Here is a 13,797-nt window from a genome sequence, read left to right as displayed (position 1 = left end):
CGTAAGAATAAGAGATTTCTGGTTACATTTTCTTGAATACTATGAATAAAATATTATCGAGACAAGTTACCTTGTTGACATTAAGGTTCTTAATAAGTTTAGCAACATCATAGACAGTTAGTCGGATATCTTAGCTTTTTTCTGCCAGGAAGGGGGGGAGCTAATTGCAAAGGGTGAAAATTTGCCGCAATGTTCTTTGCAAAAATCTTGGCAATATCAAATGTTATGATCATCACTTCAGGTGGATTAATGATGGTTGAGATATACTTACTTCCAATTGAGAAATGCTGGATTTTGCCACAGGAATTTCTCCATTGATGGCAGCACTCGACTGAAGAAATAGAAATGTTAAAAATTAAAAGCAATCTGTTGCAAAGGAGATAATTTTAAATTCTTTTCTATATAATTTTGTAAAGAGAAAATTTTTTAAAATGAAAGTAATAGTTTTCGAATGGTTGTATGAAAAGGAATATTTCATATTTCAACTACATCATTTATTTTAGCTGATCATGTGTTAGGAATGTTTCCTTTCCATACAGATGGTAGCCATTATTGGTGGGTGTTATCACTGATAACAGATGTGCATCAGAAGAGAAATGAATAGCAGAAAAAAAAAAAAAAATAGACGCAATAACATTTAAGCTATCAACAGGAATTGACAAACATAGACGAAAAGTAAAAAAGCATGTAATACATTGAGAGTACACAAGGAAATCACTCCTGAATAAAGAGTACCAGTATCTCATTACAATAACACGTTTGCAGGGGCAAGAAAGTAGGGCAACGTGTGAGTGTATGGAATATGTAAATTTTAATTACACTCAATTTCAACAGCAGTGACGACAAAGAATATTTTACAAAAATGTCTGATTCTTTAACAATGGTCCGCGACAAGAGACGAACAAGTCTATTAAAGTTTGAAAGGCATGCTAATAAACAGAGCAGTGGACAGATGTCCATGCATTTTGGAAGTCAGACCAAATAAAGTTTCATTTTCACTTCCTCACCAACTAAGTAGAATAAGATTTACCAACTCTTGCGCCAGAAGCACCTACTCCTGTTAAAACCAAAAAATATATCTCTAAAAGAGATAACGCTGGCCCAACAGTTACAAATTAGTGTTCAGATGCAAAGTATAAAGTCGCTTCTTGTAGTGGTTATGTAGGATGGGTTGAGTCAGCTTTTATCAATTTGAAAAGGTTATGTATCGCTGCAGACAAGACTCGATAATTTTTAGCTTATTCAAACACAATTGCAATTCCATCTGATTCTATTGGTGCCGGACATAGATGGTACGCAAACATGAGTTCAATATTCACTTTAATAGCAATAAAAAGCTATATATTCAACTGACTGTCAAGTTTCTTTTTTTTTTTCACTTCAGAATTATCATATGTTGTATATGTCAGGAAATCAATATCATAGCGGAGTAGCTTTCTAATTAGGTCTTGTGATTGATGGAAAGTTTGTCATCTAGTGCATAACAATGTTCTTGTCAATATAAATTCATTCTATGAAGTTAGTTCGTTAGTTTACAGCATATCAACCCTTTTCAGGTTATTTAATGATGAATCCAGTCATTTTGGTAAAAGACTTGGTACTTATGCAGTATAAGGACATATCATTTGGGTGGTTTATGCAGATTGACAGGTGACGAAACGCTCAGCACTTTAACCTTAATACAAAAAAAATGAAAACATTTGTTTACTATCAGTGGTTTATTATTTTTCAAAATCTGAATATTTATCTTGATTTGAACAAATAAAAATTATAAAAAGAAAAATGTTGAATTTTTTTTGCTATCAGTTGTTTATTAAAAAAAAAATAAATATTTATTCATGAAACTTACCTTACAATTAATGTTCCTTTCTTCTTGATTTTAATTTTCTAAAAGTTTTTTTAAAAAGTTGACCAACTATTCACTATTGTTTTCATTTTTCATTGAAATAATTTTCAATATTTTTTTATTAACTCAGTTTCATACTAACAAAAATATATTTTTTTTATTGAAAGAATTGTCCAGCATTTGTGAAAAATAAAAAAAAATTTGTTCACCACCTTCCAACATTTTCTGTAAATTGTCCAGATGATTCTGATAAGAACAAGGTCATTATACTTCATAAGTACTATGTTTTGTAAGACATATTTTTTGAATAATTAGTGCATAAGCAATATATTTTATTTAACAGAGTGGAGCTGGCAATAATGATGCCTAAAGAATGACTTGAACACTGGATGTAGTTTTGCACAATATCCAGGATTATTGGGGGAGGGGTGGGAGAAAACTTAATGGATAGGATGTTGGGTTTGATAGTAACAAAGTAAAAAGGACTGAAAAAAGATGGATTGGTGGAAACGAAAAGGAAGAAGTATTTTATAAAATTTCTATTGATATGAAAATTCTAAGAATGGAGAAATATTGAGAAATTTATAAAGAAAAAACAAATGACATAGGTTCATTTATATAATAGTGGCAACATTGGAAAATAATTAGAAACTATGTTTTATCCATTAATTTAAATCTTTTGAATTTTGAAACCTACAAAGTCAACACCATTTCCATCAATGGCATAATTTCTTAATGGCTGTGCAAAATTCAGAAGTAATTTCTGACGAGGATTTAAGTTTTATTTTTACTCTTAAATCAAAAGAAAAACATTTTTTCACCATTGTATGAATGAACCAAATAATGAAGCCATTATCAACAACAAATTAGACCATTGTTAAATAAAATTAAAAACTTACTTCATTCAGAAGATCATTGATATGCTGTGATAATTGATGAAGAGATTCTGTTGAAGCTGTTGGTCTGCTGGTAACAACAAAGGACAATGAAATGCCATTAGATTTTATTTTGAAAGAATAAGATTAAAAAAGAGGATTACAAAAAAATGCATCAAATTAATCAAGAGTGAAGATTATCTCAAAACAAATAAGATATATATATAAATATTACAAAATGACTGCATTTACTCAGTATTTCATACTAAAATCAAGTTTACATTTTTAATTTTTTTATTTTAGTTTCCCATTATTATTTTTTTTTAATTTCAATAGATATTTGATTAATAGTAAATTGAAAAAAATTCAATGTGTAGTTATCACAGTGACATATAGGTGATACACACACCATCTTGCCTGATTGTTTTATTAATACAAAGATATTGTCTTAAAACTACAAAATCCCTCAAAAAGCAAAAATAAAACAAGTGAAGCATGCATGGTCCCCCGTGAGTGTACAGTGAACGAGGCATAAAAAAAATGAACAAGTTCAGCATTTTCCCCGCTCCCCATTTACCCCCAAAAGTTCCTAGAGGATATTAAATCCTGGTGAAAATGAACAAACGATGCAGTTTTAGGTCTTAACATATGTAAATTTGAATTCTGAGTGTAAGACAAGAAAGATGAATGCAATCTCAGGTTGTTTTATTTATGGCATATCAACCCTTTTTGGGTTATTTAATGCCGAATCCAGTTATTTTGGAAATGTTGCATTCAATTATTTTGTAGAAGGTTTTTATTCTTAAAGCTCTTTGTATCTTCAATCACTAGTTTTTAGTGTTTGGTTTGGTTGTTTTATAGTGGATTTTATCATTTTTATTCCCTACCCTGCAGAACATGATTGAGTTTTGCAGTGGAAGAAGGAAAAGGGTTACAGTATTAATGTTTGGTGCATTTTAAGTTAGGAAACCAGTCAGGAAGCGAGGTAGATAGTAAGAGAAATGGGAAAAAGGAAAAGGAAGAAAAGGTTGTTTTTGGCTTTGGAGAACATAATTAAATTTTGCAAAAGGAAGTAAAAAAACAAAATGCATCAATGTTAAGTGCATTTCGTCTCAAGAAGCCAATATCTTCAGACAGCCTGATCTGGTAGCACCAGTATATTTAATTTTGTTTTATTAAAAGATATAAAAGGAGGCAGAAATCCTTTATGAAAATACAGATACCTCAGAGTTTTGAGAAATTTTATAATAGGTATTGACATCAATTAATAAATATTCCTCAAATTTCAGTTTCTTTGGAAACATATTGAAAAGTTTTAGTTAGCATAATACAATCAACCTCTAATTTGAAAATTATTTGCATGGAATTTGATTCATGGTCATTAGACACCAATTAAACAATAATTTCATTTTTTTATTATGAACCCTTAAACTTTAGACACTTTCCAGAATCAAAATTATGTAATGTATTTTGATAAAAAATTTACATAAGCATTCTAGACATATCATTATTAGGGCTACGACAAGAGAATATTCTTATTGTTTGGACTTTCAAGTATATATCAGATACAGTTAATCAATGGAGAACCACATCACTATCTAAAAACATAAGATATTAACTGATATATACCTGAGAGTCAAAATAATGAAAAGAATATTCTATTGTCATAGCCCTAATCATTATATAGATTTTGATCTTTGTAAAGGGACATAAAAGTGGTTCAAAATTGTTTTAAAAATTAATTTTATCATCCTGGAATCGATATTCTTCTGATTATTGTTATTCTATTTATTTATTTAGTCATTTATTTACTTTTGTCATCAGCAAAATTGCTTTCAAATCACAGCTAAGATGGGAACAAACTAATGCTTATTATAAAAACTTTTCATTCCTGTCCGATAATAAAACTCAAGTTTTTTTCAGACCAAGGAAAAGATTAAGTTCAAAAGTAACTTACCTTTGTTCCACATGAAAATTGACAACTTCTGGAGATGGTGGGTCCTAAAAAAAAAAAAAAAAAAAAAAAAAAAATTTTAATTATGATTTTGTTCAATTACTAACGAGAATCATTTTTTTTTTTTTCAGTGAATTAAATAATTTATTTCTTTACATAGAAACATTTTGATCCAATAACCAACACATGTGCTCAATCTTTAATGCAAATCAACTTAGAAAAACTAAAACATTTCTAAAAATGGATTAGTACAAAAATAAAATATTTAAATTTTGACTGCCATAGCAACCTCAAACATGCTAAAGTCAAAAATTGTAATTCTGCAACATTTTAATGCAGGTTTTTTATGCCAGCTATTAGCATTCTGATCTGCTGTAGTGGGCCTTTTCGACTGCTTATACTTATACTGGTTATGACCCTTTTTTTTTTTCTTTTTTTTCAATTTGTTTTTGCTGTACAATAACAAATGCAATATTATTTGATCTCATGTTTCTTCTATATTGAAAGAAACAAATCCTTCGCAAAATAGACGCTGTTTTTACTTGCTTTCTTACAAGGGTAAAGTTAGATAAAAGGTTGTATTTTAATGTAGAGAATCCAGTCATCCACCTCCAATTAGAACATTTTTTTTTATATTCAAATCTTAAATAGGTTTTTGTATGAAAAATATTCACTTGAACAATTACACTCTTCATACAAAAATATGGAAAAAGAAACAGCAAAAGAGAGTCATTAGAGTAAATTCAGGAAGAAATTATTCAATGAAATTAAGAGGAAAAATTAAATAACAATCCAGTGTATAGAAGATGGGAACAAATATCTTATTTACTTGTACAGCAAAAAAAAACAAAAATCCAACCAGTATAGAAGATGAGATCAAATAATATTCTACTTGTTTATACAGAAAAAAAAAAAAAAATGAAAGTTTTAAAAAAAGGATATAACTATATTAAGACCACGGCAACTGAAAATTTTCTATAGTAGGCTGAAGTGCTTATCCCCCCCCCCGAGGAAACTACATTCAAACATTGTAGCAGTAGATTAAAACTGCACTTTTTAGATGCAGGATTCTCAAGATTGCTCCAGGCTTCTGATAGCCACGATTTACAGTAACAAGTATTAATATAAGACAATTGGCAAATATTTTATAAAAGTTTAAGGATCACATGATGCAGACAGGTTTTAAAGTTGAGTCAGACAACAATGCAGACTGTCTACATAACAGTTGCAATGAAGAGGGTGAAAACAACTATTTATAAACTATTCATACCTACCCAAAAGTATTTTAATTTAGCTAGAGATAAAAATATTTTTTTTAAATCGATAAAAATAATTTTAGAGTTTCATTAATGCAGAAGATCATTCACTTTCAAAGTAAACATTTTGATTTTTTTTTTGTTTACATTTTTCAAGATATGATCTCCAAGCAATGTCGGATAGGGTTTTATGAAAAACCTTTTCTTTTCAGAGAAGCTAAAAAAAAATACGCTTGCTCAATAGGTTTTGTACAGGCTTCAGCAGAATCTGCAATAGCACTTGATATTTATAACATGTACAGTTGTTTTAATTCACTTTTGTTGAGAGTCCTAAATCTTAATACAAGCAATAAAGTTAAGAATCATTTATAGCATTAGTGCCTCAAGTGGGCAATACACATTAGGGAGAAGGAAAACGGGATATTAAGGAGTAACAAGGTGGAGTAAGAGTAGTTTATATTGTCCAAAGTCAAAAATCGAAACGTTTGCTGGTTTGCTTGTCCACAATTGTTACCCAATGTATGAACCTATTTTTTGCGACTCACTCAACATTTAATTTTTAACGCTTTCGTCATCACAACATTAAACAAACTGACAATTGGAGGGAGGTGATAACCCTCATCACAGCACAGACCTGCTACCACATACTAGCCAGTCACATTAGAAAGCAGCATCAGTATCATCTTTACAATAAGCTTAGTCATCGTTGTAGAAAAGTTATCACCTTTAACATTCAATTTAAAAAATGATAATTTGATCAAGATGAAAAAAAAAAATAATCACTAAAAATTACCAAAGTAACAAAATTTCAACTTTACCAATTTTAGAATTGTTTTAAGTCAAATTTTAAAAACTTACATTCTACAATTTTTAATTTTATTTCAATGTCATTTTAATAAACACTTAATTGTTACAATTTTAAATATTTTTTAAAGTAGCGTTCATTTTATTTAAATGTTTAGCTGACATTTTTAAAATCTGTTACAATTTATATGATAAAGTAAAGTAGATCCTTCGTACATTCCAATAAAATCTATATATCTATAAAAGTGAAAGTGTGTGTGTATGTGTGTACATTTCCTTACGCAATAACTCAATTTTCAGTTTACAGACTCGAAATTTGATATACAGGGTACTGAGATTTGGGAAAATCTTTGTAATCGGTTTTCGGCCAGAAATTTGGCTGTTAAGGGGTCAAAGTTCAACGATTTGAACTTTGAGAACTCTTCCAAACTCCTCCCCCCAATTTTGGGTATAAAAAATTGAAATTTTAGATATAGGTTTCTTGGACATGGATCTAACTTAATAACTTGATTTGAGCGCAAAACAATATATGTTAAGAGGTCATAATAGGGGTAAAAAAATTTTTTAAATTGACCTCCGCAGTCTCTACCAAATTACTCAGACAATTTCTGGTCTAAACATTTGAAATTTTACATAGAGTATTCAGAGATAGGGCAAGCTTTTTAATCAGTTTGGGTTGAAAATTTGAGCTACCAATATATACATGTACGTTTGCATGTCTGTCCAAAACTTTCAATAGAGGCGACGGATTTTCACAAGATCAGTATCGTTTTGAAGCTTGACCCTTCAGACGACAAATACCAAAAAATTGGCTAAAAACATTAATTTCTTCACCCTCAACTGAGCACTTTTCTACAGGGAGGCGAGGGTCGCTTTTTTCGACAATATTTTTGAAAGTCATCCCCTCTTTTCAATTGTCTAGCCTTAATTTAAACATATGTCACTTCCGGTTTGGTGGTGGCCATAACAGCAAAGACTTCACTTTTTCTCTCGTTCTTTTCCTCCTTTGTGGTACGGGTTCGAGCCTGCCTTCCTACTACCACTTTTTTATTTTTTTTTGCTCAACATACACCTCCAAACATCCGGGCAATGCCAGGCACCCATGCTAGTAGAGATAATAACCAATAACTGCCAACATCAGTAAGCTTTTTGTATTATTTTTTTTTATTACAGTTTTCTTTACTCATATTCTTCACTATTTTATTTAGAATCACACACGCTAAATTTGGTCCAAATTTGGTCCAACATTCTGTCAACACATTCTGTAAAAAAATTTTCACATTGCAGAATAGAGTAGAATATACCAATTAACAAACAGCTTCCCAACATGGCAGTTTCTGCTGTCATCTTTCACATACATACATTAACAATTTATAGTTGTTTCAGAAGACAAACTACAACTTGGTGCTTTTTTCAAAACTCAGATCATAAGGAAACCATCTTCATACAAGCACTGGAGAAAGGTCACATGTTAGCTGTCCTTTACCATTTCTTTCTCAACCTTCACAAAAAAAATCCTACAATTTCTTAGGAGTAATATTATTCTTAATATAAAATTATAGATAAAAAAAAAAAAAAAAACAATTGTAGAATTGCAAAAGTATCTTGCTAGGATTTCATTAATACTTAAAAGGTGATAACCACTGACAATGAAGCTTATCACTTGAAAAAATATTTACTATTGATTGATTTTTCTTGAGGGGAAAAAAAGTATGATGGAAACAGGAAAAAGTGTCTGTAGTATCGTGTGAAATATAAAAAATGTGGAATTGCAATCAACAGGTGTCAACTGTGTAAGAAAATATTTTCAAATGAAAGCATGAAGCTTTTCAGATTTTTTTAAAAATTAATGAAAATGTAGTCTAATAAAGTAGGCAAAAACATTTGCATATTTTCAGTCAATTCCAGAGAAAATTTTCAGAAATGGAAAAACTTTGGAAATATAAGGAACAAGCCAAGTGCTTACTGTGTACTCTGTAGTTCACAGACAATATTCGGAAGCAAAATATTTAAGGGGAAGACTACACAAATCACTGAGCTTTTATCACTTTATAACATAATCGAGACGCACACTTTCAATTTCTGTCAGCTCTGCAATGATAGCATTTGGGCTAGTGGTTCAGAGATTACCTATCCTGATTGAGTCCCCTTGAGGAAAAAGTATAATGTTCATGAGACCTGACACTTCTCAAGATTCAAGGAAAACATTGCTGACAGCATTGTTCAATACACTATTGAAGCATATTTTGGGTAACTGGATAATATACAGGTTAGATGGCTCTCAATATAAAATGGAAATTGCCCGAGACTGTTTTATTCATTCTTTGAAAAAGTTGTTGAATTTCAAAATTTTGTTCTCTGATGAAATTAATTTGCAATTGCAAAGAAATGATTAAATTATTAAATTCAAATCAGCTATCTCCATGTTTCTATCCAAGTTACAATTATTCAAAACAAAAGCAAGCCTGCAATGAATCCTATCAGTTTCTAAACATCTCTGTACTAGAGAAAAAGTGTACACAGTAAGTTTCGTGTGTGTTGAAAATACTTGGGTACTTGTAACGGCATTCACTCAAGCCAGTTCAAAGTAAGTTCACTATGTCAATGTGGTCCATCCACATTGTTGATTGGCAGCTGTATCTTTGGTTATTCCCAGTTCAACAATGAATACCATAAACGCAGGGGTCAGCTACCAATTCCATGTCGGTCTTCTGCATTTTAATCCACGTCTTCAATCTATCTTCATGCTTCCTCCAGCCAGCGATTACAGTTGGGAGCCACCAACTTGCATATGAATGTCTTCTCAAACCATCTAAGAATGCGTTCAAACTAATGAAGTCTCGTTTTCAGAAGAGTGTCTATGATGTTGGTGCTATTAAATCTGGCACAGATGCTGTGGTTTCGGATTTGATTGAAGAGTTGAATGCTTAGTGTAATATAATACATGTAAAAAAGTGTAAATCTTTGAGCAGCGACAAATCTTGCAGTTGCACAGTAGTATTGTTCATACCAACATCTGATATATCTTCAATTCTGTTGAGCAAGTTGCAACGTGACATATCCGAAAGATTTCAGGATCTTTCGCTGCTTAAAATATCCCAGACTGAATGATCAACCCCATTGTAGATGTCAATAGTGAAGAAACGGAAAAGGAATAAGTTTTCACATATAAAATAACATCGCACGTCGGACAAAGTTCAAAGAAAATCATATGTCCGATATTAAGAAACAAGCAGCAAAATCCCAGCTCTTAACTGTGGAGGTCTCGAGATGCCGGAAACATTTTTACTGTATAGTTTCTTCCTTCAGACTGCTAAAGTTTGTAATTCCATCCCTGTTTCTTGCTTTTCTGACTGTACTAATCTGTAGAAATTTAAACGTAATGTAAACAAACATCTTGCTACTCAACTCCCCATAGTAGTCGGTTACATTCCAAGTGGCAATACGCTTTTTTTGGAGTGAATAAATTGGAATGTACATCATCACTTTTGAATATTATAGTAGGATTGCTCATTAGCGCAATTGACTGGCTTAAAGCAAAGAAATAGATTGAATATAAACATGGATACTTTTTAGTGAATTACAATCGGATGTTGTGAAGATGATCGACATGCATTCTATTAATAACTGAATAAAATGAACTTTACTGATCAGATGTTAATGGTTTTTTTTATTATTGATGACGATCAATTTTATCTTATTTCTCTTGATCACAGATTTGACATATTCTTACAATCTCAGTCTTAAGCAGTTTTGAGGACTGATTTGTTCAAAGTCTACTATCAAAGATCCTTATTAATGGTTTGCATTCAAGTTTTTTAGGGTCATCCAATCAACATTTGGAGCCGTCTTATCAACATGTAATAATGGTGTGGAGAACCACAGCAATAAATACCAACGGTTGGCGTGTGGCATTCAAACCTGAAACCCATCCGATATGAAAAATAAGATAAATGCAAATTTAGGCGCTATCATTTTTTGAAGCGGCAGTATAAAAAGACTTTTTTATTCCATGGCAATGATATTTGATCTCGTGCACATGAGGTTGCTTTCAGTTGGGAAGATGGTGAAAAGAGAATTACGACGATGAAGGTGAAGAAATAGAACGCTGACTGTTAAGAATTCTGAATCCAACCCTTTTTCCTCTTTTTTTCTGTTTTGAGAACAAGCAAACATTTTGTTGAACACGAACACGACTTGTATATCGAACAAATTTACGTGACTAAAATAGGGATTATCGGAGAAAAACTATAGACAATCTTTCACAGCATGACCAAACCAACATAGCAAATTGGTCATCAGTTCATTAAGCCTTGGTATGTTCAGCCTCGTCAACATAGTATCAGAGTTGATATACAGGAGCTGATCTGACTCAACATTACATATTCATCTGATCATTGCTTTATTATTACACTGAAGGTGTGCAAGTAACAACTGTTGGTAATCAAACGTTCACTTCTATATAAATCCTGTATACAAGTAGTCAGGAGGATAACGTGTGATACCGATCTTACATTAATGGTAGAGCTAAACTTACAACCACAACTAAAACATCTAAACAACATTGGTTCAATAGAATTGGTTTTAGTTGTGAAATACATTTTTGTATTTTTTTTCACCCCAAAGGTATATTGCCACTTAGAATGTAAGGTGATGCTATTTGGGATCGTGTCTGACAGCGGATTGTGAGGAGTTGAGCAGCAAGATGTTTATTCACATTATAATTTAAAGCATAACAAATATAACGAAAGTAGTGCATTCACATGTGTATGCGTATGTGCTAACAATCTATTTGAAAGCTTGGATGCATACCTGCCTGGAAAAGTTTAGCAACCAGTGATTTACAATAACAAAAAAGAGAATGCGGAATATTAGCCGAAAAATCATAGATGATCAATAAATTTGAGGAAAAATGTAGAATCATTTAATTTGAAAGCAAAATGAGGATGAAAGATTTAAAGAAGTCTGAAAAAAAATGGGGTAATTCACAGATGTGTACAAAAAGAGGGTCTCACCTGAATAGATGGTTTCTCTTCAGTAATGGACGGATTGGAAGAAGGACTGACACTTGATCTGGTCGACGATGAACGATTATCAGAATTGGACTGATTGCTGGAAATTTTACCTTTTTCTTTGAATTGTTTTAGCTGGAAAACGAGAAAAAATTTAATTCCAATTAAAACAAAAACAGTAACATTGCTATTCAAGAAAGAATTTATTCATGAAACTTACCTTTTTATTTTTTAATTTTAATTTTCTAAAAATTATCCAAGAATATTGTTTTCATTTTTCAATAAATTTTTCATTAAATTAGCTTCATACTGATAGAAATATATTTTTCATTGAAAAATTGGCTAAGATTTGGAAAAAAAAAAAAAAAAAAAAAAATCAAGAAACTTTTGTTTGACATCTTCAAGCACTTTCTGTAAACTGCCCAGACAATTCCTACAATAGCACGGTTCTTATATTGCATAAGTACCGTTATTCGAAACCTTTTATCTCTCGCTTCTGGATTACGTGCACATGGCTATTTGTAAAATAAATAAAATTAAATATTTATAAAGACAATTTATAGACAATAAAAATATGCTCGGTTGCAAAGAAAGAATAAAGAAAATAAAATACAATTGTTTTATATTAATCTTACTTCCTTCCAGTTTTCACTTTGTTAGAATTAGTATTTGAGACGATTAATTGGAAAAAATTTGAACTTCATTTTCGATTCCAAAATTATTAATCATTCTTTGTTTTTATTTACAATGTAATTTTCCATTGTTCACATTAATGATAAAATAATACATACATATTAATTTCAACTACCAGTGAAATAAAAATCTACGAGTCGCTCCCACAAATGTATTTTCATTTGTAAAAAATACATATATGTACATATTACATGGGTTTTTACAGTAATGTGGAAATTTTAAAAAAATCTATAGCTAAATATTTAGAGTTTAACAGAATCAGATTCAGGAATTTAGAAAAGAATCAGTAATTTTATCAGAATAAGGAATTTAAAAAAGAATCAATAATAGAATCAGGAATTTAGAAAAGAATCGGTAATTGTATTGGAAACAGGAAAAAATATTGGAATTGTTCCATCACTAATTAGAATTGTATTTGTGAAAGTGGGAATATTTTGAGAAAAACTTTAGGCGCTTCTACAGAATTGGGACGAGATTTTGTAGTTGATAAATGGAGTTTTCAAATAAAAACAATAGTTTCAACTGAATTTTTTTTGTCAAACAAGTTACAATGATAGCTTCCAAATTATGCAGTCGAAATTACCTGAATATTACTGAATTATTAAACAAAACAACTTTGTGTTAGCAAATAAAAAATTACCGGCATCTTGTTTAAACCAAAATGGAAAATTACCTCCCTTTTGCACTCTCCTGTGTCTTCTGATCATTTTCATAAAATTCTATTTTTATTTTCTTTAATAAATAATTTTCAGCCTTATCGATTTTCATAATTTTTGGATATAACCATCTTAAAAATATAAGAAATACGTAGATACTAGATACGGGCAAAAACGGGTGGATAAAGATAGAGGGACCTAGTTTTGAAAGCCGATTTATCATAATTTTTTTTTGTAGGTTTCCGGTTACTTTTTGATTGTATTTGAAAGATTATAGACTAAAGTTCATTTCCTAAAAGGAAAAAATATATTTGTACACGTGAAAAAAAAAGTTATGAAAAATGTTTTCATGGTGAGCTAACCAATTCAGCTAAATTTTGAAGTTAAATAAATTCCTTGTAAAAATCCTTTAAAAAAGATAAATATTAGTTTTCTGGGTCTATTTCAAAGATAATTAGTAAAGTCCTATGATATTGAATTAAATTAAAAAAATTTGTTTGTGCAAAAAAAATAACTTAATTATCCCTCAAAAAGCAAGTATTCTACCGTTCGCCAAAAATGCAACAAATAAAGGTTTGTAAACACGATTATACAAAATCCCAAAATTACAGCCAATCAAAACGTTGTTTCAAAATGAAGTCATGATAGTAAAAGGAGGTAGAGATGTCAGATTTCTTTCTTTTTTTTTCCCCCAGACATGC

General features: G+C 30.6%; 1 protein-coding gene across 2 annotated transcripts in view; it reads right to left on the bottom strand.

The window, feature by feature from the left end:
• LOC145241312 (golgin subfamily A member 2-like) overlaps positions 1-13,797 on the bottom strand; it is a 129,284-nt gene that overhangs the window by 79,906 nt on the left and 35,581 nt on the right. Inside the window, exons 2-5 of one of the 2 annotated variants that reach the window (XM_080104121.1) lie at positions 11,751-11,882; positions 4,679-4,722; positions 2,746-2,812; positions 272-331 (exon numbers count right to left, since the gene is read on the bottom strand). In XM_080104121.1, coding sequence (XP_079960247.1) covers positions 272-331; positions 2,746-2,812; positions 4,679-4,722; positions 11,751-11,882 — 303 coding nt within the window. The remainder of the gene's footprint in view (positions 1-271; positions 332-2,745; positions 2,813-4,678; positions 4,723-11,750; positions 11,883-13,797) is intronic. The other variant, XM_080104122.1, reaches the window with a different exon arrangement.

This window comes from Euprymna scolopes, chromosome 20 (genome assembly GCF_053919585.1).
Source record: "Euprymna scolopes isolate OS-2025 chromosome 20, ASM5391958v1, whole genome shotgun sequence".
Lineage (NCBI taxonomy): Eukaryota > Metazoa > Mollusca > Cephalopoda > Sepiida > Sepiolidae > Euprymna > Euprymna scolopes.
Note: the sequence above shows the minus strand (reverse complement) of the source record. Positions and strands in the feature narration are given on the sequence as shown.